The sequence below is a fragment of the Hyaena hyaena genome, unplaced genomic scaffold (genome assembly GCF_003009895.1).
Source record: "Hyaena hyaena isolate Hyena2069 unplaced genomic scaffold, ASM300989v1 scaffold_289, whole genome shotgun sequence".
Lineage (NCBI taxonomy): Eukaryota > Metazoa > Chordata > Mammalia > Carnivora > Hyaenidae > Hyaena > Hyaena hyaena.
The window spans coordinates 222,331-245,787 of record NW_024080920.1 but is presented as its reverse complement, the minus strand read 5'-3'; the positions used below and the strand labels follow the sequence as shown (position 1 = coordinate 245,787).

At 53.0% G+C, this 23,457-nt stretch overlaps 4 protein-coding genes across 9 annotated transcripts; 2 read left to right on the top strand and 2 right to left on the bottom strand.

The window, feature by feature from the left end:
- The first annotated feature begins 718 nt into the window (after positions 1-718).
- On the top strand, positions 719-4,010 carry GALT (galactose-1-phosphate uridylyltransferase). 2 transcript variants are annotated; one of them, XM_039247015.1, is made up of 11 exons: positions 719-839; positions 1,138-1,307; positions 1,535-1,610; positions 1,700-1,748; positions 1,869-1,998; positions 2,152-2,208; positions 2,359-2,481; positions 2,760-2,892; positions 2,994-3,077; positions 3,395-3,549; positions 3,832-4,010. In XM_039247015.1, the coding sequence occupies exons 1-11, from the start codon at positions 758-760 to the stop codon at positions 3,910-3,912; spliced, it is 1,140 nt and encodes a 379-aa protein (XP_039102946.1). In that variant the 5' UTR covers positions 719-757; the 3' UTR covers positions 3,913-4,010. The 2 variants fall into 2 exon arrangements, with proteins under 2 accessions (XP_039102946.1, XP_039102947.1); XM_039247016.1 differs by having other exon boundaries at positions 749-920.
- A 1,621-nt stretch (positions 4,011-5,631) lies between these two features.
- IL11RA (interleukin 11 receptor subunit alpha) lies at positions 5,632-22,319 on the top strand. 4 transcript variants are annotated; one of them, XM_039247062.1, is made up of 14 exons: positions 5,632-5,680; positions 8,907-9,006; positions 9,309-9,369; positions 10,097-10,266; positions 10,407-10,521; positions 10,890-10,922; positions 11,007-11,173; positions 11,858-12,021; positions 12,829-12,970; positions 13,358-13,477; positions 13,587-13,683; positions 13,938-14,020; positions 15,881-15,971; positions 21,979-22,319. In XM_039247062.1, exons 2-14 carry the CDS (start codon positions 8,907-8,909, stop codon positions 22,187-22,189), a joined length of 1,554 nt encoding a protein of 517 aa, XP_039102993.1. In that variant the 5' UTR covers positions 5,632-5,680; the 3' UTR covers positions 22,190-22,319. The 4 variants fall into 4 exon arrangements, with proteins under 4 accessions (XP_039102993.1, XP_039102995.1, XP_039102996.1 ...); XM_039247063.1 differs by lacking the exon at positions 5,632-5,680 and adding an exon at positions 7,421-7,440; XM_039247064.1 differs by lacking the exon at positions 15,881-15,971 and having other exon boundaries at positions 21,979-22,085.
- Positions 15,013-16,754, bottom strand: CCL27 (C-C motif chemokine ligand 27). The gene is made up of 4 exons (XM_039247069.1): positions 16,552-16,754; positions 15,652-15,785; positions 15,382-15,514; positions 15,013-15,189 (listed from the first exon to the last, which is right to left on the bottom strand). Exons 2-4 carry the CDS (start codon positions 15,719-15,721, stop codon positions 15,042-15,044), a joined length of 351 nt encoding a protein of 116 aa, XP_039103000.1. The 5' UTR covers positions 15,722-15,785; positions 16,552-16,754; the 3' UTR covers positions 15,013-15,041.
- On the bottom strand, positions 18,561-19,566 carry LOC120241741. 2 transcript variants are annotated; one of them, XM_039247072.1, is made up of 4 exons: positions 19,498-19,566; positions 19,142-19,209; positions 18,844-18,903; positions 18,561-18,723 (listed from the first exon to the last, which is right to left on the bottom strand). In XM_039247072.1, exons 2-4 carry the CDS (start codon positions 19,186-19,188, stop codon positions 18,567-18,569), a joined length of 264 nt encoding a protein of 87 aa, XP_039103003.1. In that variant the 5' UTR covers positions 19,189-19,209; positions 19,498-19,566; the 3' UTR covers positions 18,561-18,566. The 2 variants fall into 2 exon arrangements, with proteins under 2 accessions (XP_039103003.1, XP_039103004.1); XM_039247073.1 differs by lacking the exon at positions 19,498-19,566 and adding an exon at positions 19,287-19,489.
- Positions 22,320-23,457: the final 1,138 nt, after the last annotated feature.

Here is a 23,457-nt window from a genome sequence, read left to right as displayed (position 1 = left end):
TCCACCCACATGGTGGCTGGCACTACTGACAGTCAAGTCATTTCCCCACTTTCAGATTTCTTGTAGCCCTCTTAAATTGCCCACTTCTTGTGCTTTAGGCACGAGCATATAAGAGAGAGAATATGGTTACTCAGCCCTTTTTCCCCCGAATCTGTTCTCCTGCCTGGAGGGGATGAACTATGATTTTGATAAAGTATCCACTCCTCTATGTAATAGCTGAGGCCAGGGTACAGCTGAAGCAGATCAATCCCACCCTCACCCCCATGCTGCTTTGCCTCTCCTACACCATAACCATTGAGCAAATAAGTGAGGTGACCGTGAATCCAGGGTTATACCCTTACGTGGCCCTAGAACTTAAGCTGAGGGAGGGCAGAGGCCATGCCTGACTTGTGTAGGAGTATTCCTTTGTCCCACGTGGAGTCTAGGTGCCTGGTGCACAGTAGATATTCAGTAAATATTTGCTAAATGAATGACCAAATGAATGACTGAATACAGCAAAGAAATCTTGTGTCTTGGAGCTAAGGAATCTGCAATAACCAGCTTTTACAGAGATTCTTCTAGGGTAGTAACTTAGCCCTGGGGTGTCCTGGGTGTACTAGGAAAGTCACCCCCCTAAGTGCCAGGCTTTCCAGAGGCCTTACGCAGTCACGTGCAGGCAGCTGGCCAATCACTGGGAGCGGGGCGGGGCCTACCCAGAGGATGTGAAGAGTCCTTTCTGCGGACTTCTCAGACGATTTCCACACTCGCAAGTGATCTAATGTCGCGCAGCGGATCAGTCCCTGAGCAGCGCCAGCAGGCGTCAGAGGCAGAGGCCACGGCCACAACCTTCCGGGCGAGCGGTAACTGCAGGGCGTCTGGGACTCCTGGGACGCGGAGCCGAGCCCTCCCCTTTCCTTAGGAAGTTATCGTCCCTACCCCCGGTCGGCGCGCCCACCGGGCAAGGTTGCACCACGAAGGGACACGCCGGAATTGGGGTCGCAGGTTAATTGGAGCTGGGAAAGCTCAAGCCCCGGTCTTTAGCTCCTGAGCGGGACAGGGCCAAGAGGGTGCCTCAGAGCTTGGGTCTGCTGGTGGGTGAGACCTAGGGCAAAGGGGGTCCGAGAGTATGGCTGACTGATCTTCCCTCTCTGTCCCCAGAACATCAACATATCCGCTACAACCCGCTACAAGATGAGTGGGTGCTGGTGTCAGCTCACCGCATGAAGCGGCCCTGGCAGGGGCAAGTAGAGCCCCCGCTCCTGAAGACCGTCCCCCGCCACGACCCCCAAAACCCTCTGTGTCCCGGGGCTACACGGGCCAATGGAGAGGTAAGACTTTAGAACCTACATGTGCAGCTGGATCAGGAGTAGTAGCTTCCCCTTAGATCTGCCCCTCACCCACAAGGAAGTGGACCTCCTGGGTCACATCCCACCAAGTCTTTCTGACCCCACAGTGGACCTTCCACACTCCCTTGTAACCCGTCCAGCCTCTGAAGCCTGCCAGATGACTGGTGGGTATGAAGCAGCAAATGCTTCTAGCCCATTCTTGTCAGTAGGTGAATCCCTACTATGATGGCACCTACCTGTTTGACAATGACTTCCCAGCCCTGCAGCCTGATGCCCCCAATCCAGGTAACCAGGTTCTAGCTGTTGTTGGGGGGAAGAGAGGCTGGACCTTTTGGGGGACTTCTGCTGCAGAGAGTGATACCCTTTTTTCTCAGGACCAAGTGATCATCCCCTTTTCCAAGCAGAGGCTGCTCGAGGAGTTTGGTAACTATGGATTTCCTCTCTTACCTTCAGCCCAGGGCTTGGACTGAGCACGGGGGTTGGACCCTGCCCCTAGCACAGCCAAGCTCTTTATCTGTCATCTCTCCCTCAATCACCACCTAGTAAGGTCATGTGCTTCCACCCCTGGTCGGATGTAACGCTGCCACTCATGTCAGTCCCTGAGATCCGTACTGTCATCGATGCATGGGCCTCAGTGACAGAGGAGCTGGGTGCCCAGTACCCTTGGGTGCAGGTCTGTGAGGTTGTCCCCTTCCCCGAATGGGCAGGGAGGGCGTGGTGCAGCTTTGGAGCTGGGAAGTGGTATTCCTGTTTTCACGGGGTGTGGTCCGGAGGGGCTGATTTCGTCTCTCTTTGGCTACAAAAGCTCTCTACCCCTACTTGATAGATCTTTGAAAACAAAGGAGCCATGATGGGCTGTTCCAACCCCCACCCCCACTGCCAGGTAAGTGAGTCAGGGGCCCCAGTGGATTTCTGGGGTGAGTCCAAGGCAGTCCTGTGGGGAAGGAAACTGGAGGGGTAGAGTAAGCAAGCTTATAATGTTGGAGGCTTGGGGGTGAGGATCTGCTTGTTCTCTGTTGCCTCCCCTTGATAGGTGTGGGCCAGTAGTTTCCTGCCAGATATTGCCCAGCGTGAGGAGCGATCTCAGCGGGCCTATCAGAGTCAGCATGGAGAGCCCCTACTAATGGAGTATGGCCACCAGGAGCTGCTCAGAAAGGTAGGAGGAGAAAGCCAGACCCTGTTTCCCCAAGGAGCCCCTAACCTCACCCCAAAAGAGAAAGAAAGGTGTGTGGAGGGTAGAAGGGAAATAGCAGAGAGACTTGATGGGAAGCCATAGCAGTAATCTAAAGGAAAGATGATGGTGGCTTAGATTAGGGTGGTAGCGGTGGAGGTGGTAAGCAGCCATCAGATTCTGGATATATTTTTTTCTTCTTCTCCTGGCTATTTGCTGACAACCCCTACCTTGATGACTTCATCTCCAATTGGTCTGTCCAGGAACGTCTGGTCTTAACCAGTGAACATTGGTTAGTGCTGGTCCCCTTTTGGGCAGTGTGGCCCTTCCAGACACTGCTGCTGCCCCGTAGGCATGTGCGGCGCCTGCCTGAGCTGACCCCTGCTGAGCGTGATGGTGAGTCTCCCAACTGGGACCCTGGGCCAGGCACTGGATGGAGATGGCTCTGGTAGGGCCAGCATCTGGGCTTCAGGCTGAGAGTCAGACTCTTATTCCAGATCTAGCCTCCATCATGAAGAAGCTCTTAACCAAGTATGACAATCTATTTGAGACATCCTTTCCCTACTCCATGGGCTGGCACGGTAAGTCTTTTTGAGCACCCATATATATAGCCCCAACATCATTTCTGAGGTCCTGAGACCTAGCTCAGTGGACTGCAACCCCCAGTAGGCTTTGAAATACTTGCTGGGGGAAGTGTCCAGAGCAGGGATGCTGGGACTGAAGGTGGAACAGCAAACCGGGTGCAACTATATCTCCCAGTGTTTTCCAATGCCTTGTCTACTCACTGGCAGGGAATGCTGGGAGATGTAGTTTTCAGGTACCTAGCCTGGTTTGGGTATAGGGGCTGGGCCAGCGAACTAAAAAATGGCCATCCCCGATTATCTCTTTTTCCTGTCAGGTGCTCCCACAGGATCAGAGGCTGGAGCCAATTGGGACCACTGGCAGCTACATGCTCATTACTACCCTCCACTCCTGCGCTCTGCCACCGTCCGGAAATTCATGGTTGGCTATGAAATGCTTGCCCAGGCACAGAGGGACCTCACCCCTGAGCAGGTCAGGTTTCAGAGCATCCTGGGTCCTTTGGTTCCCTTTTGTGTCTACCATTTACCCAAAGGAGCCCAGTGATCATGACCCTGAGAACCTGTATAACACAGGCATTCCTAAGGACTCGGGAGCTGCTCAGCTCTGGCCTCTGGTTATTCTTGCAGTCCTTATCCTCCGTCTTCTGGTCCTATAAGTCTTCCCTCCACTCATTACCTCTCTTCTACTCATACCCTCTATACCACCATTCTGGGCAGCCCTTATCCTCCCTAATTGCCCCCTATTCCCTTCCAGGCTGCAGAGAGACTAAGGATGCTTCCTGAGGTTCATTACCGCCTGGGGCAGAAGGACAGGGAGACAGCAACCATCGCCTGACCACACTGACCACAGGGCCTTCTGCTTGAGGGAACCAGGGCCTAGGGTTTGGGAAGATGTGGGATCAATAAAACTAAACTGTGTTTCTCAAACTTTAATCACATATTCTAATGCCAGAGGAGTATGAACTATAACCCTCAGGATCTGGGTTAAAGGCACAGTGCCAGCCACAACTTTTCTTTGTCTACAGATGTACAAAAACCTAGAGTACAAATATTCCACTCCAAATCTCTGAACAAAATTAATACTTAATGTTATGTCTGGCCTATAGATTCTTTTACCCCTGGAGTAGCAAAGGCATCACAATTTAAGAAACTTTTAAAATCTTGTGTTCTTGTCTGTGGCTAAGGGTTTGGGAAGGGCAGAGCACCCTTTACCACCATCCCTAGGGTGTCAGCTCATCAAGCCTGGGCCTGAGGGTTTGGTGGGGAGCGGGTGAGCCAGATCCTGGTCCTGGTGGTCAGTGGCCAGACACTGGGCTGCTGGCCAGAACCTTGGCTTTGTGAGAGACTGCAGCTTGGCTCTGCTCCATCCCACAGGGACTGAAGGGGCGGGTAGGGAGTGTACATGGCTTTGTGTCCTTGACTTCTTTACTCTCATGTGCAGCATATATGTGCAGACACTGCACACTTGTGTTGCCCACATGCCCCAATCATTGCAAGGGAAGAAAGAAAATGGCTCTGGCAGGGAAGGGGTTATCAGAGTCAGGAGCCCCAGCAACTAGAAGGAGGGGGGATGGTTTTTGGAGTGACCTTGGGTCTACTACCTCCCCTCTGGACTGGTTTCCTTGACAAGAATGTATGACTGTAGCAGTAACAGGGCATGCAACCCAGGAGACCTGATGCCACCTAGTGCCCTCCGAACTTTTAGGTGAGGATAGGGCTTGTGAGCAATGCAAGGATGGCCAGAGACTTATTATCTCCATCTTCTCTCAAGGGACTGGAGTTTGGCAGGGGCTATCATGCCAAGACTAGACAGTGATAACTTGGCCCAGAACCTTGGCTGCCTGCCTTCCAGTCCAGGGTTTTTTCTTTCTTAAGACCCTGAATGGGTAGGGTCTGGGACTTGGAGTCTCTGGAAGGATCTCAGACAGACATGGTACACATCTCCCTTGAGATCCCAGTGACTGGAGAGTGGATGTGAATCCTGGATGAGTGGCTGGTTTCTTTAAGGCATACACCTACACAAACACCTGACGCAACACCCTTGATTTGGCTGTATTCTGGGATCATTTGGGAGTTTTAAACACTGATGCCAAGGCCAGCTTCCAGACATTCAGACTTAACTGGAGTGTGGCTTGGCGATTTTAAACTACAGTGTTCTGGCAAAGTATGAGAAACATCGCACCACAGAAGTCCTAACCTGGAGTCAGGGATACCACAGCTTCTCCAGTCACCTGCTCAATGCCTCCTGAGCCACTGAACTTGAGGCTTTGTTCTTGGACTGCTGGAAGGAGGATGGGTCTGAAAACTTCCAGTCCTGCTGTCTCAGGAGGACAGGACTCTAGGCAAAAGGATCCAGGAACCCAGCTCAAGACTCCGTCCCCCAGCAGTCTCTCAGTCCGGGACGGGACAGGAAGTGTCCGGCAGAGGTGGGGTGGAGGTGATTGGCAGTTGGAGGCTCCAATGGGCCCAGACCTTCCCTCTTTTCACCCTTGTCCTTCCATTGGTGCCTGGGTGGAGCCGCCCCCGCTGCGGGGGCCCCGGGGCGAGAGGGAGTAGAGGCCGGGGCAGAGGGCGGAGGGCGCTGGCGGCGGAGGCCGCGGAAGGTGAGGCCTGGTGGGGCCGGCGGGAGTACTGGAGGAAGCCTTGCCAGGAGAAGGCGGGGCAGGGTAGTGTACGATCTGAAGGGCCTGGAGTGATTGTGATTGACGGACTATCAGAGTGTGTGTGTGTGTGTGTGTGTGCGTGTGTGAGTGTGACGATGTCAGTGTGTGGACCTGTAACTGAATATCACTTGGTGCAACTGTCAGTTAATATGACTGCGTTTCAGTGTGCATGTGGTTGAGTCTGTATGTGGTTGTGCAAGTGTGGGATGATGTGTTTCTGTCAATGTGCAGTTTTTGGTGAGGCTGGGTTGTGTTTGTGTGAGAGGGCCTGTGACCACATGGGGAATGCATTTTGGGAAGGTCTCCGGGATTTAAGACTGCCAGTGTGAGAGTGGGTGGCTGGGTTTGTCTGTGCCATTGTGTGACTTCAGCAGTAGCAGAGCAAGAGTGAGATTTGTACTATGTGTGTATTCTGTGTCCTGTGTTAGATTGTGTAGGAGTGGAGCTGTGTTGTACTTGGGGACCAACTTCAATAGTCAATGGGACTGACCTTTCTATTTTAATGTCCCACAAAGACAGACCCACCCCAACACACTTGGCTTCTTTTTCTTACTGTGCTCTAGAGTCCCTGTCATTGGTCTACTCCTTATTTTCTGTTTCCCTGTCTCAGTTTCCTTATATGTCTTTTTTTCTCCCTACTACTACTGTCTTCCTAAAGCTGTCATTTTCTGTGTCTCCTCACAGTTTTGTCTCCCCAGGTGTCTCTCCTCTGTGTATCTGCTTTTTAGTTCTGCCTCTCAACGTCCTGTGCATTTCTGTGCCCCTATGGCTGACTTCCCTGTTCACCTTTGTCTTTTTGGCTACATGAGGGCCTGGGGTAGTGATGAGATGTGGGATTTGCCATGCTAAGAGCTCCCTGAAAGAGGGGACTTAAATCATGATGATTTGCTTTCAAGGAGTGCTGTGACCCCATCCCAGGGGCAAGGTGCTGATTATCTGTGTGTCTATGTGAGGGTACGAGTCTGAGTGACAATGTCTGACTTTATCCATGTGACTGTGAGTGGCTGTATCTGAGAGTATGTGTCTGAGGGTAAGTATGGGTCTTATGTATCTGGCACCAAGGGACCAAAGGCATTTCCTGGTACTGGGGCCCAAAGAGTGGAGGGGGAGGTGAGAAATGGCTGGAACGTCCAGGGGCGGAGGAACTGGACTCTGGATTTTCCTTATATCCCCCAACCTGGGGCCTCCCTTCCCCTCAAAAACCAGCAAACTATGCCCTAAGGAAATATTGACTGGGGAGTGAAAAGAGTGGGGCATGAGTCTGTGTCTGATTTTGTATTTGGTTATGTCCACATGTGTTTAAGGGAGTGTCTTTTTATTGATTGTGCCTATTGAGTCCACACATGAATGTGGCTGGGTGAAAACAGGGAATCTCTCCCTGACAGGGACATAAGCAGCCCTCCTTTCTCTCTTGCTGGCCCTGGCTGTGCCTGTGGCTTCCTTTCCAGACTGAGGGGAGGCCTCTTCCCTTCCCAGGGCCTCGGGTGGGAGGGGGGTGAAAAGAGAGGAGGGAGGAGGAAAGAGGGAGGGGGGGGCTAGCTCAGGGCGGCTGAGCTCTAGGGCCCAGAGGGGCGGGGGGAGGGAAGGGGAAGGAGGGGATAATTCTGGGGTCCCAGAACTGAGTGGAGCTGAGACGGGTACTGTAGCTGGTGGGAGGAAGTCCTGGAGGCCATGGACACTCAGCCACTGGGATCACCGAGGTAGGGTGGGGCTGGGTAGGGTAAATCTTCCCTGGGGAAGGGGGGGAGGGGCAGGGGTGAGCCACTAGACACATTCAGGCTGATGCACAGGCACATGGAGGCCCTTGCTCTGCTCTACTTGTGAGGGGTCTGTGCTCTTCCTCTTCTGGAGCCTTTGCCTGCCTGGGCAGAGCCTCTCCCTTTCTGCTTCTTCTCCTGTCCCCATGGCCACTTCCCCACTGCCTTTCTCATCCTACCCCACTCCCATCCAGAATCCCTCTCTCCCAGCACCCCCACCTCCATACACATATGATTGCTTACTCCCTCTGCCCTTCTGCTTCCCTGCTGCCCAAGCCCAGCCCTTGCCTCACTGAGCCCCTACCAGCTCCCAGTCCTGATCTCTGAGCATCTCTTGGTTCTGTAGCCTCCACTCCAGGCCCCTTTCCCTGCAGGCTGCTAGCTCCTCTCAGCCTCCTCTCCCCTCCCCGACACCCTGTCTCCATCTCCTGGCTCTTCGCCCGCCCCCAGCCTCTGGCAGCAGCTAAGGCATCTGGATCTGCTTAACTCTGCAGTCTCAGCCTGCACCCTCGCCCCTTCCAGCCTCACAGGCTTGAGACCAACAAGATTCCAGAGTCAGGCCCAGATGAGTGGTCCAAGGAGCCAGGTCCAGGAGAGAAGAGGCCTGGCAGCCAGAGCAGGGTTAGGCCTCATGGTAGGAGTACAGAGTGGGCTTAGACCTACCACGAGAGCCCCCCACCCAAGGGTGATGAAGGCTGTCTCAGATCAATCAGAGGCAATGACTAGCCCTGGGCCAGGTGGGGGTGGACACTGGAATTCCCAACAGCTGGGTTGGAGTAGTTAATGAGAGTGACTGAACTGGTGCCAGCACTTGGTGCCAGGGGTGGGCGCCAAGGGTGGTGTGTGTGTGTGTAGGGCGGGGGGGGGGACTGCTGGCACAGTCTGTCGCCTCCGGGTTTTGTTCTGGGCCTTAGGCCCAGGCCTAGGAGATGGCGGGTGTGAGGGTGTATGTGTGTGTGTGTGTTTGCGTGTTTGCACGCATCCACATGCAGCACTGGATATATGGCAGAAAGGAGGACCTTAGATCAGATCCCCTAATGTTTTCTGATATCCTTACCCAGTTTGGTACCTTAGTTTTCTTCCTAGAAGTTCCAGTTTAGAAGAGGAAGAGGCAGGGACACCTGGGTGGCTGTCAGTTGGTTAAGCATCCGACTTCATGATCTCACGATTCGTGGGTTCGAGCCCCACGTCGGGCTCTGTGCTGACAGCTAGCTCAGAGCCTGGAGGCTGTTTCAGATTCTGTGTCTCCCTCTCTCTCTGACCCTCCCCTGCTCATGCTGTCTCTCCCTCTCTCAGAAATAAATAAATAAAAACATTTAAAAAAATTTTTAAAAAAAGAAGAGGAAGAGGCAAGCTTTAGCCTCCAATCTGGGAATGGGGGATTGCTGACCGTATCTCTCTCCCCACAGATGAGCAGCAGTTGCTCAGGGCTGAGCAGGGTCCTGGTGGCCGTGGCTATAGCCCTGGTATCCGCCTCCTCCCCCTGCCCCCAAGCCTGGGGCCCCCCAGGTGAGAAGAATCCTGCTATATGACTTTAACTCTGACTTGTGACTTGCCACCCTCACTGTGGGCCCTTTCCATGCTTAGTCTGTAACCGCCCTCCCAACCCCTAACATCCAACTTGGCAACATCCCCTGTCTACTTGTCTTCTCACATCTGTCTCCAGATTATAACATGATGCTTTGACCCAATGACCGCCCCCTCAACCACAGGGCTTAAAGTCTGCCCCTTACCTAGTTGTGCTCACCAGGTGGGGGCTGGAATGGGAGAGAGGGAAAGGAAGAGCCTCTCCTTAGAAGTGCCCTCCACAGGGGTCCAGTATGGGCAGCCTGGCAGGTCCATGACGCTGTGTTGCCCTGGAGTGACTTCTGGGTAAGTGCCCCATCTTTCTATTGGGCTGATACTCATGACTCTTTCTTGACTCTGTCCAGTTCTCATGTCCCTCCCATCCTTGCCCACTGTGTCTATAATCCTCACCTCTCTAGCTATCCTAATTCTCAAACCATCCTTATTCAACAGAAAATTTCAACCAATCTGTATTGAGCACCTGCTAAGTCTGTGGTCTATTCTAGGCTCTGGGATCCAGCAGAGCACAAGCCTGGCAAGATGCCTCCCCTTGCAGAGGTTACATTCTAGTAGGGCAAATGGACAATAAGCAAATAAGAATCTTGCTAGGTACTAACACCTGAAGGGCAGAAAATCAAAAGAAAGTGATGTGGGAGAGAGAACTGATAACTGATTGGTTACTTTTTATTGGTAAGCAGGGAAGGCTTCTCTGAGGAGGTAACATTGAAGCTAATTTCTGAAGGTCAGGAAAGAGGCAGAGGGAACAGCTAGTGCAAATGCCCTGAGGTGTGAATGAGCACAATACTTTTGAAAATAAAGAACACCAGTGTGACTGGATTGCAGTGGGTGAAGGGGAGAGAGAGAGAGAGGAGCTGAAAAAGGAAAGGAAGGCAAGGTCTAGATCACCAAGGGCTTTGTATGCCAGCAAAAGGACTCTGGTTTTTACTGCAAGCACAGTGAGATGCCAACAGAGAGCCGTGGCATGGCTTACACTTTAAATCTTCCTTCTGTCATCACCTCATCTCATCCTCAGGGCCCCAGTGTCCTGGTTTCGGGAGGGGGAGACAAGGCTGCTCCAAGGACCCGGCTCTGGGCTAGGGCATGAACTGGTCTTGGCCCGGGCAGACAGCACTGATGAAGGCACCTACATCTGCCGGACCCTGGATGGTGCACTAGGGGGCACTGTGACCCTACAGCTGGGCTGTGAGTTGGGGAAAGAGTATTGGGTGGCAGTGATGAGACAAGGGGCTCTTGGAGGGAGTCCAGGCCCTGAGTAAGCCCTCTGGGTCGGGGGGGGAGGACTTGGGGACTTCTCGGACTCCAGTTGTACCCTCTGCCTCTAGACCCCCCAGCCCGCCCTGTTGTTTCCTGCCAAGCAGCTGACTATGAGAACTTTTCCTGCACTTGGAGTCCCAGTCAGGTCAGCGGTTTACCCACCCGCTACCTCACCTCCTACAGGTGTGTGCATGATTGGGTGTGTGTGCCTATACATTTTTTAAAATGTTTATTTTGAGAGAGAGAGAGAGTGCACACAAGTGGGAGAGGGGCAGAGGGAGAGAGAGAGAGAATCCAAAGCAGCCTCTGCACTGTCAGTGCGGAGCCGGACGTAGGTCTCGATCTCATGACTGTAAGATCATGACTTGAGCTGAGATCAAGAGTCAGACGCGTAGCCGACTGAACCACCCAAGCGCCCCTGTGCCTATACTTTTGGGTGTGCAGGCACAACATGGGTATGTGAGGTGGTGAGGGAGGTCTTGGGGGAGGCCTTAGAGAGAGGGAGGATTCTCTTTTCCTTCCTGACCTCAGATGGCCCCCTTCCTTTCCAGGAAGAAGACAGTACCAGGAGCTGATGGTCAGAGGTAGGACAGAAGGGAGAGGCTGGGGGCTCTAGCTGGGTCCTGCAATGAGCCTTTCCAACCCCAAGATCACATCCTCCCTCCTAGGATGAGTCCATCCACAGGGCCCTGGCCATGCCTACAGGATCCTCCAGGGGCTGCCCGCTGTGTCGTCCATGGGGCAGAGTTCTGGAGCCAGTACCGAATCAATGTGACTGAGGTGAACCCCCTAGGGGCCAGTACGCGCCTACTGGATGTGAGCTTGCAGAGTATCTGTGAGTACTTATTCCTACTGCTTCCTCAGATCCCCACCTCAGAGACCCCACATGGGTTCCAGACTACAGACAGTCCAATACAGAACCTCCCACTGCCAGAATGCCCAAATTCTTCCTTCCTGACATAGACCCCATTTTAACATACAGATAGCCCCCAATGGAGACTCAGAAGCCAAAGAGATCAGAGCCCAGGATGCAGGGTTCTGCTGCCACTACCCCTTCCTGGCTTCCTAGCCCACGAGTCCTTCCTGGCTGCCTAGTCCCAGAGCTGCCTCTTTGCTTCTAGTCCCTGTGTTGAAGGCAGCCATGTCTCATGTCCTCCCTGCCTGGTGTAAGCCCTTGCTAGCCCCTCTTTCCTAATGATCTATATGTGAGAGGGAAACTAAAGCTCTAGATGAAATTTAGGCTAATTAATTTTCTTCCTTGGATGGAAAGCAGAATCATTCTTTAATTCACTAAACAAATACTTCAAAAACCTGTCCCCAGATCTCAGCTCATTTTATAATAGGGATGACAGACAAGTCTTGAGCCCAATGGATGATCAAGCTTAAGATTTCCCCATCCCCCTTGAAAGTGCCTCCCTCAGGTACCTTTAGGCATATACCCACCTTCCCTTGGGAGGTGGTGGGGAGAAGGGACGAGCACCTGTTGCCTGTCCTGACTTTGTGTCTCTACCCCCATCAGTGCGCCCTGACCCACCTCAGGGGCTTCGAGTCGAGTCGGTACCTGGCTACCCCCGCCGCCTGCATGCAAGCTGGACATACCCGGCCTCCTGGCCCCGCCAGCCCCACTTTCTACTCAAGTTCCGACTTCAGTACCGTCCAGCGCAGCATCCAGCCTGGTCCACGGTGAGACCTGGAGTATGTCCCAATCTAGGGCTGTGGCTTCTGCCTCTGGTTTTATGTTCCTGGTTATTCTTCATGGCTTTCTGGCACACTGGCAGGTCACCAGAGTCCTGTAACCTCCCCCTATAGAGTGCTCTCCATGGTCCAGCCTTTGTGCTGGGTGCTGGGGTTGGAGCAGAGCCCAACAGGCCTAGCCTCTGCCCTGGGGGGCTGTACCTGTAACATAAGCCCATCCATGGGAAGACAGGAGTGGCTTTTTACAAATAACTTTTCTAGGAAAAGGAGTGCCTTTCACCCAGAGGCACAACCTCATGCAAACATTCATATACGCAGATGAAGATAGTAGTGAATTCTCACCTCTGGAATGTTAAAGATTGGCTAGCATCAAGTCTGGGGAGCAGCTGCCTCAGATAATAACAAATATTTACTGAGCACTGTCTGCCCTCCAGGCACCATACTACACATTTTACGTGCATTATCTTGTTCAGGTATATTCACCTCTATTTTACAAATGAAGAAACTGAGGCACAGAGCAGCCCAAGGTTACCCAGTAAGTGATACAGCAAAGATTTGAACCCAGCCAGTCTGATGGCACAGCCTGTCTACATAACCATTATGTACTTTTGTCTTTCAAACACTAGGTGTAGACCTGACACCACCAGCCAACCCACGTGAGGCCAGATGGCTCCAGCAGTCTGACAGGGACAGGACTGGGAGAAGGGGGAGCTGTTTGCTCACTGAGGCTGGGGGCCAGGTAGGCTTGGCACTTACAACCTGGATAATGGGCCAAGGAATCATCTTCATTCCCAGGTGGAGCCGGCTGGATTGGAGGAAGTGATCACGGATGCTGTGGCTGGGCTGCCCCATGCTGTACGAGTCAGTGCCCGGGACTTTCTGGATGCTGGCACCTGGAGTGCCTGGAGCCCTGAGGCCTGGGGGACTCCAAGCACCGGTGAGAGACTGAGTCCCTGAGCCCAGGGCATGGCCGGAGGGCCGGCCCCACAGGGTCTGTCAGCTGGGTCTTCGGTCTTCACTTCAGCTTTGATTGCCTACAGCCCTGCCTTCCTGCCTTTGCTTAAGCCCTGCCCCTCAGCTTCCACCTCTGTGAGGTCCTCAGAAGCTGGCTCTCCCCTTTGAGCTTCCACCTCCTGGGTACCCCTGTGTCCAAGCTAGGCCCTGGCCTCACTTGGCAAGCCCTGTCTTACACACACACACACACACACACGCACACACAGACACACACAGACACACAGACACACACACACACACACACACACACACACACACCCGCCCTTGTTCCCTACATGGACTATTCTTCTCAGGTCTTGCCTCCTTTCAGGGCCCCTGCCAAAGGAGATGCCAGTTGCGGACCAGCCATACCAGCAGCTGGAGGAGGAGCCTCAGGCAGACAACCCTGCTCCCCCCAGGCCCTCCCTCCTGCCAGACCCACGGCCACTTGGTGAGCTCGGGCAAGTGAACAAAGCTTGTATAGGACAGGAAAGCCCCAGAGAGAAAGGATTTGGTTAGGCAGCCTCTCTCTCACAGTGGCATGTGACCCTGCCCCTCAGACCACAGGGACCCCCTGGAGCAGGTAGCAGTGTTGGCATCTTTGGGAATCTTCTCTTTCCTGGGACTGGCGGCTGGGGCCCTGGCACTGGGGCTGTGGTAAGTAACTGCCATTGGCTTCTCAAATTAGAGCATCCCACAGATGCTCTGATACCCACAGACCAAACCCATTCCCACCCTTCATGATTTCCCACTGAAAATTTTCTGATTCTGAAATGACTCCCCTACTCCCTCCAACCCCCAACTTCATTATTTTCACTGATTTCTCTTCTGACCCTTTACTAATACACTGTTTTGGAGGAGACAGAGATGCCCCACATTGTCAGGGAGACAGCTGCCTTTTTATGCTCCAGGCTGAGACTGAGACCAGATGGTAAGGAGGGACCCCAAAAGCCTGGGTTCTTGGCTCCAGTGATTCCAGTGGACAGACTTCCAGGTGAGTAGGACCTCTAGGAGGTTTGGACTTGGGAGATGTGTGCCCTCATTTTGAGTGCCTGGATTAAGAGTCAGATGCTCTGGTCATTGTTAAGAGTGTTGCAAATCAGAGTTGGGTCACCTCATTCTTCTGTCTGAGCTCAGGAATGGACCTTTCATTCTTGAGTCCTTGGGCTAAGAGTGGTCTCTTCCTTCTCCTACATGGTATTGGGGCTCCTAGATGGGCCCCTTATTTTCAGGGTGTTAAGCTCAGAGCTAGACATCTATCCTGAATCTTGGGGTATCTTGGATCAGAGCTGGGTCCCTTCTCTTATTCTTGATGTACCTGGGCCTAGGGCCAGTTACACTCCCTCATCTTCAGGGTGGGCTCCCCTATTCACTTGGAGTGTTGGGCTCAGGGCCGGGTCCCTTCCTTAATTCTCAGAGTGTTTGGGCCACGATCCAGTCCTATTATCTCCCTTGATTTGCCTCCTGCTTCTTCTAGGAGCCCCAAACCTATAGATGACCCAGGAGGGCTTCAGCTGATTTCACCTATAACTCTTTCTTGCTGGTGTGGATGGACAGACAGATAAAACCCAGGCAGGATAGATCCCCATGGAGGCAGAGGTATGGGGAGTGGTCTCAGCTGGAAGTTCTGTTTGGAGCCCATTTCTATGAGATTCTGTGTTCCCAACTTGCCAGCTGGAAGTGCCCAGATGTCTGATTTCATCTCAGAGTCGGAGGTCTACCAGAGTATTATGTGTAGATGAGTATGTTTGTGTCTATGTGTGCCCATGTGTATGTGAGGTAGAGAATGTGTGTTCCTTAAATTTATGCATGTAGATGCCTGGGGAGTATGTGTGCGTCCTTGGCTCTTGACCTTGCCCCTTGAGGGGTTTGTGAAGATGTGAATAAAGAGAATGTGGAGGTTCTTCTGTTTATTGACATGCCACCCAGCTTCAGATTGAGGGCTCACAGGAGAATGCATAGAACTTAGAGACCATAGTCAGAGACTATTGTCCAATGCTGCTTTATTATTTTGGCTACTGGGGGTCCTGGTCCATTTTCCCTATCAGCTCCAAATTTAGGTTAGGCAGAGTACCCTGGAACCTCCTCCCTTGGCGCTCAAACCACCGAGCCAGGCTGCGGTTCTGAGGATGGATGCAGACACTGCGTCGAGACAAGTGAAGCCTGGGAAAGGAAAAGTGCAAGGCCATAGTTATAGCCTGGAGATGAGGTTAGGGTCCAGGGGTTAGGGCAAAGGCTAAATGAAAACCTGAGTCAGCATCAGAATTAGCAACTGGGGCTGGGGTTGGGGTCAGCATCAGGTTGGGACTGAAGTCAGAGTCAGGGGTCAATATGAGGGGCAGGATCAGAGCTCACACGAAGGCTTGGAGGTGACAGTCTCCATCAGCTTCCTGCAGTTCCACCCGGATGACCTTCCTCAGTAGCTTGTTCGAGAGTGGCTGGCGGTAGAGCTGAGTACAGCAGGTAATGCTGGGTGACAGTAGCAGTGCTAGGGGACAATGAGGCCATGTGTTCAGCGGGCTCCTGACCCAAAACCCTTCCATCAGACAGCTGGAGGATGGACTTCCTGGGCCCCTTTCCCTCCCTGTACCCAAATCCCTGGCTTCTAGAATCCTAAGCACTTACTTGCTCCAGGGTCTTGGCACAGCAGCAGCAGTAGCAGAAGGAGGCTGCTTGTGGGTGAGGGCCCCTTCATGCTGCTCAGCCTGGATACTTCTCTCTTCTCCTCCTCCCCTACCTTTTATCTGGGTGCCTTTTACCTGGGGCACGAGGTGAGTCAGAGGCAGGTGAAGATGTATTGCTCATCCTGTGACATTCCTGAGTCCTAATTGCCACAGACCCCTTCCTCTTCTAGGGCTGCCATTTCCTATGGCTTCTAAGCCCTGGACAAAGAAGCTGGAGAGAGGGCTACTGCATGATGTGAAGGCTGATGGCACAGTGACCAAGTAAGGGAAGCTAAAGATCCACGAAGGCATCCAGTGATGGACATTCACACTCATATACCCATGGTCGTATTCACAGTCACACTTCAATCACTCAGTCAACCTCACATGGTCAGACAACCAAAGACAGAATCATATAGCCCCAGCTGTCCTCAAAGTCCCACTCCTACAGCTGTGTCTTCACAATCATCCAGTCACACAATCACAAAGCACACACAACGAAGGGGAATTTTGGGTGGGGTGGGAGCAGAGGGAAAGCCGGCACCAACTTGCCTTCATCTTCCCCTCTATACTTCCTGTCCTAGCCTGCCTGTCTTATCAGGAGAAATTGATGGGAATGGGTCCCTAGATCAAGCCCTTCTGGCTGAGGATGAGTCTTGGCTGGAACAGTTACATCCAGAGTGAGAAGCTGGGACGAGGCCCTTTTTGGTGACACTGGGGTACCTTGGGAATGATGAGGTAGGGGCTGCTTTCTCCAGGGAGATGAGACAGGGAGGAAAGATGGAGTAGGAAGGTGAGAGAAGATAAAGTTCTTTGGTGCCAGGTTGTTGCTGTCAACAGGGAAAGACCCAAGAAATCTTACCTTCCTGTTTTTGCTTAGTCCTATCCCATTAATGCCAGCCTCTTGCCAGAAGGGGTGCCTGGGGATTCCAGAACAAGTCTCTGGTTTATGGAGACATCAGACTCAAGAGCTCAATGAGCCTTCTTTTGTTCTACTCAAATTCCAGCCTCTCCCTGCTCCCCAGCAAGGTCCTGTAATACCACCCTTGCCCCAACCCAGCCCTCAACCGTTACACTCTCTGCATCCCATCTTCTTGCTAAAGCCCCAACCTCTCATCTCCTTCCTGTCTCTTCTCTCCTATCCTATACCCAGCCCTAATTCCCATCTTCCCCTCACCGCCTAAAGCAAAAGTCCTCCTCCTCATCTTGTGCTTTCCAGGAAACTGGGACCTACCTATGGTGGGGGCAAGTTGCTAAGTTTCGTGCCCCTAGCCCCTTGAAGAATTTCCCACTCCTGGTCTGGGGATTTCAACCCTCAAATCTTGCTCCGTATTTGAAACAAACTGATCCATAACCCAGTCATCCAGACTTTATCTGGTTGTTGCAGGGGTGCCTTGTGTAGCCTTCTGCTCTGTGGCCAGCTATCCTCTATGGGGCAGGCCTTCTCTTGGGACAGAGACTCAAACCTGTCCTGGGCATCTTTCTGCTGCAGGGCTGCTGAAACAATCAGGAGGGACCATCAGTTCCAAGAGTAGGAACTAGTCCCCCTCCCATGCTGAACAACTCAAGTTTCTCCTTTCTTTTGTCCAGGGTGAGGCTTGAAGGCCTCTTCCTGGAGTTTGTCTTGTGAACACTCAGGAATTCTGACAGTGTCCTGATGAGATGTAGGGCTGGGCTTGACAGGGTACTCCACTGTTGTTAGGGTTCTTGATGTAGACATTATGAGGAAGTGACTCAAGAGGCTGGGTCTGTTCTTGAAGGTGGCCACGACCCAGAGGTCATTCATCTTGAACTGCTAGTACCAGCGGCCTTGGGGTCTCTCTCCCACCCTCCAGTCTGGACTTGTGCCCCAGAGCTCAGGTGCAGCTCTTGAGGTGCCATTGTCTTATCACAGATCTCCATCAGCTGGCTGTCTGCCACATACTTTGTGGTCTTTCCTGGACCAATCAGTCCAGACATCTGGGAGGGCAAAAAATGATTTCTTCTGGGCATGTACCCATTTCTCCCTCTTTGGCTTCTCCAAAGATAGGGCCACGTGCTCTCCCCAGCCACAAGCTGCTGTGGCAGGGGTGGCCCCAGACTGAAAGTTAGCTTTGCCCCCATCCATACACTGGGCTGTCTCTTTAACTTAATCTTCTGGTACCTTTGCTGGTGCTGGACCCCGTCCCTAACAAAAGCAGGCCCACCAGGAGCCCCTCACCCTCAGCACTTTAGGAGCTAGAGGGTCTCAGGTCAACTAGATGACAAGATAGAAAGGGGTGGCAGGGAGCAGCAGCCTTTGAGTTCTCCTACAGACATAGCAAGAACTGCTAGGTGAGCTGATGCCAAGTATCTTTAAACGTGGGAAACGGCTGGAGGAGCCAAAAGTTGGGGTATTAACTGTAAGAAAGATCTCCAACAGTCCCAAGTCACTCCCCTGTGGCAGGTTGAGGGAGTCAGCCTCTAGGAATCTTCCCTCCTCTCAGCCTACTTCCTACAACTCTGGGCTTAAAATATTTTAGGTTCACTCTCAGAGAAAGAAGATGCTTCTGACAACCGGCAAAGTCCTTTCTAGGAGGGAAGTGGAACACATCAATGTGGGGATAAGGCTGGGAGGAAGACCGGGACAGGGCTATTTAAATACCTGCATATAGGCAACTGACAGGGAGGTGTGGAGGCGGTGGGGGTGGGGTTAGGTGTTGGAGGACAGTAAAAGACAGTAATGGGAGGCTTGATACTGATGAGGGATCCTTAGGAATAACGGGGGCCTGGAAATGGAAAGGCACCCAATCAGAGAGGGAGGCCCTGACAGTAACGAAAAGCAGGCGTGTAGAGGGGCTCCCAGCCCGAATGGCGGCAGCGGCGGCAGAGTCAGGAGGGCAGCATGGTGGCTTCGGTTTAAATCTTTAATGCACCGGCTGGCTGGGCAGTGGCGGCGGGGGTGCGGCGAGGGAGGCCGCGACCCGAGCGCTGGGGGGCAGGGCCCAGGCCGCTTGACAAACAGCTCATCAGGCCTCGCAGAGGCTCCAGCTTCTGCTCCCGCGGATGCGCCGAGCTGCGGGGCAACCCGACACTGGCATGAGACAAGGAGGGGACTCCCAGATTCCCCCCATCCGTCCCCCGAGGCTGAGCCTCGTACGCCCCGGGCGGGTCCGCGGCGTCGCAGCTCCCTCACCTCCTGTCCCTCCGCCACATGCGCAGCCAAGGGAAAAAGTAGAAGCAACCCCAGTAGATCCTGTGGAGAGAAGGCCGAGCGGGCCGGGCGGGGCGGGGCTGACCCCACAGATTCCGCGGCTCGGATGCCACGCCCCTCTCTTGGAAGGCTCCGCCCCGCCCTTTAAGAGGCGGTTCCCTCCGCGGCCCACGCCCCTTGAGGGGCCCCACACCTCCCGCCCGCAGAAAACTCGTGCCCTCCCCCTCCCCCCCCCGCAGAGAAGCTAGGTTCCTCCTCCGCAGAACCCGCCTCCACTCACTCCTCCTCCGCCTCCAGCGCCACCTCGTATCTCCTCAATCCCGACATGTCGTGGGCTCCGAACGTCTCCTGGGGAGCAGCATGATTGGATCAAGGACTCCCCAACCCCATGTACCCCTCTCTGTCATTCTCAGGACCCGTCTGACCTGTTCTCAGGTAATCTGAGGCAGGACCCCCGGGAAGTCTCAATTGCCACATCGGGACAGGGTGGGGGATTGAAGAATTGGGAGGCACCAGACGTTAAGGAATTAGGAGGTCGGTCACCTCGGGGATCTGGGGCGTTAGGGAGAAAGGCTTTGCGGTCATGGACCTGGGATATTTGGGGCCCTGGGTGAGGATTTCGGGGGTGGGGATCACCTGGAGGGGGGCTCAGGGGTCGGCGCAGCCTAAACTCCCGCCCTCCCTGGCTCCACCCCGGAAACAGACCGTTACTGTTACGTCATAGGGACTCCGTCGCGCACCAGGGGTGGGGCTTGCCTATTACCCGGAAGGAGCGAAGTCCGAGCACTTCTTCAGAGGAGGCGGAGTCAAAGTGTCACACTGGAGGTGGAGCCAGGGTCTATCCTAAGGAGGTGGAGTCGGGCCTTATTACTAGGATGCAGAGCACCGGACGTTTCTTTCACCCGGATGGAGTCAGATTTTGTAGCTCTCTCCCTGGAGAAAGACGCTAGCCAGTACTGTTTTCCCAATCCTTTTTCCTCTTTGTTTGACTTCTGCGCTACCACTTGCCTTTCTTGTCTGCCCTTTTCCACTTGTATGACCGGGGTCTGAGGAGGAATAGGTCTCCAGAGAGGGCCCAGCCTAGATGGAGCAGCCTGCGGGAGTACTTATGTGAGTGGCCTGGTTAATGGCCAGAGGGTTACAGCCCTTCCTCTCTGAGCTGAAAGCTATCTTCCTGTGAATTTTGTTCCTAGTGTCATTCAATTCAGCAAATATATCATGCTAGGAATGGGTATAGAGCATTAGAGAAGGCAGATTATTACAATAAATGGTACACTGGTTGGAGGCAACAGAGGGTGCTGCAGTAGAGCCCAGAAAGAGCAATTAACCCATTGTAAGGTGTTGGAAATAGCTGTCCCAGTTGGTCTGGGGATAGAGGAAGGGAGCCTTCTGGCTGGACGTAAGGGAGAGAGTGACCAGAAATAAGTGAAGTGAGGGGCGCCTGGGTGGCTTAGTCGGTTAAGCGTCCGACTTTCACTTAGGTCATGATCTCGCGGTTCGTGGGTTCGAGCCCCGCGTCGGGCTCTGTGCTGACAGCCAGCTCGGAGCCTGGAGCCTGTTTCAGTCTGTGACTCCCTCTCTCTCTGATCCTCCCCTGCTCACACTGTCTCTCTCTCTCTCCTAGAAAAAAAAAAAAAAAAAAGAAATAAGTGAAGTGAAAGTTCCCTCAGGCTGAAGTGTGGAGAAAGGATACAACTACTCTGCCCCCCCCCCCTACCTCCCCCCCCCCCCCACACTTTCTTTCTCCCTCTCTCATACCTCTCTTGCCCTGCTTGGGCCACAAACAAGATGGCAGACATCCGTGGGTACCAGTTGGGGTTAATTGGATACACTGCAGTCTGAGTGTGGAGGAGAAGCTGTACTCCTGCCACACTCATCCCTGCTCACACTCAGACTCACATTGACACTGCAGGCCCTGTCCCCACCAAGTCAGGTCTGGTGCAGAGTTGCTGGAAGCCTGGTGCTCTCTTCTGGTCCTTGGTTCCTCGGAGTCTCGATGATTCACATCCTTATACCCAGGCACAGGGCTCTCTCTGGGGCTGTCACGGGTTAATGACTGTGGTACTTGTTCTAGGGGAAGGAGAGGCAGGGTCACGGATGTCTTGGGCATGGGCTCTGAGGGAGAAGGCAGGGCTAGGAAGAGCTGGACTTGCCTTTGTAGAGTTCTTCTGAGATCTTCAGATGATGTGGTTCACCCAGGGCTGTTCTGGGGTGCACAGAGCTGGTGACCTCTCAGGACAGTGAACCTGGAATCAAAAGGAATGGAACAGCCCTGAAACTTCCTGGCAGGCCCTGGTGTGAGGGGCAGAAACTGAGGACCATATCTGGGAACCTGTTTCGGGGGCTTCCTCGTGGGGAGGAGCTTGGCAAGGAGAAGAGGAGTAAGATAGTGAGTGGAGGCCCAGGTGATGGAGGAAGTAATTGGGAGAGATAGAGACTGGTTACTCTTCACCCCCCACCCACAAGACATCAGCACCTTGTAGCCATCGTTGAGGAGGAGATAGGAGTAAAAAGACACCAAAGATGTTTCCGGGAATTGGCATTGGTTCACCAAGAGACAGAGCCCTCAGAGTTGTTGGCATCATCAGAGCTGGGGGAGTGGGTAGGTGTAGGGGTTAGGGCTTGAGGGGCTTTAAGGTGGGAAAGACCACAGCCCTGACTGGAACTCAGGATGCCTGTGTCCAGGGTCATAGCTTTAATGTTCCTTTCTTTCCCTTCCATGTGCACTGTCCTTTTCTTCCTCTGGAAACCCAGGCTAAAAGAGATAGAGCCACTAGAGAGAAGGGCAGCCAGAGGCCCCAGAACCCATCCAGGTACTGACACATAGGAATACTGGGGACAGAAGCACATCTGTATCACACAGGTGCACACATGGGACACAGTCACACCGACACCACACACACCCATGTATAGATTGCATAGAAGTATACACAATGCATGTAAACCCACAGTACACAAGGACATACAATCACTGGACACACCCATTTGGCACATGTACACTCTCAGGTTCACAGACACACTTGGACCTGGGTGTTGACCTGAATTCACAGTCTCCTTCGCAGATTCCCTGATCCCTCTTCTGCCCCTCATCTTATCATTTGCTTACTTACTTTCCAGGGGAGACCAAGAAATCAGTATGCTAAGAAGAGCAGCGGTGCTGTGCAGGAGGCCATGGAAGACGGATAGAGATGGACAAATGGGTAGAATCTTTGGAAGCAGCAAATGTATGGGTGCAGAGCAAGAGTCCTGCTTGTGTGGAGCCTGTGTAAGACTGAGACTGCATGGAAGAGTGAGGGTAAAGGTGAGGGAGTCCATGGGGGTTCTGTGATGTGTGTGTGAGCCTGTGTGAGGCTGTAGCTATCTCTGGTTATGGCCTCCTGAAGCTTTCTTTTTTTACATCCAGAAATTTCTTCCTTTCTGTTGCGTAATAAAGAATTTTGACTGCTCTTTGTTCCTGATTTCTGAAAGTGAGACCTTAAATCTTTTTTTTTAAATGTTTTTATTTATTTCTGAGAGAGAGAGAGAGAGAGAGAGAGACAGCGTGAGCAGGGGAGAGTCAGAGAGAGAGGGAGACACAGAATCTGAAGCAGGCTCCAGTCTCTGAGCTAGCTGTCAGCACAGAGCCTGATGCAGGGCTCGAACCCACAAACTGAGATCATGACCTGAACTGAAGTCGGATGTTTAACCTACTGAGCCACCCAGATGCCCCAAATCTTTGAATTTCCTGAGTAATAGGAGTGTCTTTGTTATTTATGAGCCCCTTGGATTGTTACACCTGAGTTTATGCTAAGAGATGAGATGACTTAGGATCATCTGGGGGCTGGTCACCAGAAAGACCAACCATATTACCGGAGAGCTGGAGCTTTGAGCCTGGGCAACCTCTGGGAAGGGCAGGTGCGCTGGAGATTGAGTTCAGCCAATAATTCAGTCATGCCTACACGATGAAATCTCAGTAAAAATTCTGGACACCTGAGGTGCTTGGGTGGCTCAGTCAGTTGGGCATCCAACTCTTGATTTTGGCTCAGGTCATGATCTTACGGTTTATGAGTTCAAGCCCTGTGTTGGGCTCTGTGTGGACAGTGCAGAGCCTGCTTGGGATTCTTTATCTCTTCTCTCTCTGCCCCTCCCCTGCTCTCACCCACACGAACTCTCTCAAAATAAATGAATAAACATTAAAAAACCACAAAACTCTGGACAGCAAAGCTCATAGAACTTCCTGGTTGGTGAACACACCGATGTGCCAGGAGGGTGATGTGCCTTATGTGTGTTAGTGGGGTTAGAGCATGAAATTCTGCATTTGAGACCCTCCCAGACTGCCCTCTGTGTCTTCATTGGCTGTTCCTGATTCATATCTTTTATAAGAAACTTGGGGCGCCTGGGTGGCTTAGTCGGTTAAGTGTCTGACTTTCGCTTAGGTCACGATCTCGCGGTTCGTGGGTTCGAGCCCCGCGTCGGGCTCTGTGCTGACTGCCAGCTCAGAGCCTAGAGCCTATTTCGGAGTCTATGTCTCCCTCTCTCTCTGACCCTCCCCTGCTTATGCTGTCTCTCTCTCTCTCTCTCTCAGAAATAAATAAAAAAACATTTAAAAAAACTTAA

Bases quoted from the DNA above. Each gene is read 5' to 3' on its own strand.
- GALT (XM_039247015.1), top strand. From the start codon at position 758: ATGTCGCGCAGCGGATCAGTCCCTGAGCAGCGCCAGCAGGCGTCAGAG. The intron at 840-1,137 runs GTAACTGCAGGG...CTCTGTCCCCAG, and splicing joins CACAACCTTCCGGGCGAGCG to AACATCAACATATCCGCTAC. The intron at 1,308-1,534 runs GTAAGACTTTAG...TCTTGTCAGTAG, and splicing joins CTACACGGGCCAATGGAGAG to GTGAATCCCTACTATGATGG.
- IL11RA (XM_039247062.1), top strand. From the start codon at position 8,907: ATGAGCAGCAGTTGCTCAGGGCTGAGCAGGGTCCTGGTGGCCGTGGCT. The intron at 10,923-11,006 runs GTAGGACAGAAG...CCTCCCTCCTAG, and splicing joins CCAGGAGCTGATGGTCAGAG to GATGAGTCCATCCACAGGGC. The intron at 11,174-11,857 runs GTGAGTACTTAT...TACCCCCATCAG, and splicing joins TGTGAGCTTGCAGAGTATCT to TGCGCCCTGACCCACCTCAG.
- CCL27 (XM_039247069.1), bottom strand. From the start codon at position 15,721: ATGAAGGGGCCCTCACCCACAAGCAGCCTCCTTCTGCTACTGCTGCTG. The intron at 15,515-15,651 runs GTAAGTGCTTAG...ATTGTCCCCTAG, and splicing joins GTGCCAAGACCCTGGAGCAA to CACTGCTACTGTCACCCAGC. The intron at 15,190-15,381 runs GTGAGCTCTGAT...TTCCTTTCCCAG, and splicing joins TGTCACCTCCAAGCCTTCGT to GCTTCACTTGTCTCGACGCA.
- LOC120241741 (XM_039247072.1), bottom strand. From the start codon at position 19,188: ATGTCGGGATTGAGGAGATACGAGGTGGCGCTGGAGGCGGAGGAGGA. The intron at 18,904-19,141 runs GTGAGTGGAGGC...TTCTCTCCACAG, and splicing joins GCGCTGGAGGCGGAGGAGGA to GATCTACTGGGGTTGCTTCT. The intron at 18,724-18,843 runs GTGAGGGAGCTG...GTTGCCCCGCAG, and splicing joins ATGTGGCGGAGGGACAGGAG to CTCGGCGCATCCGCGGGAGC.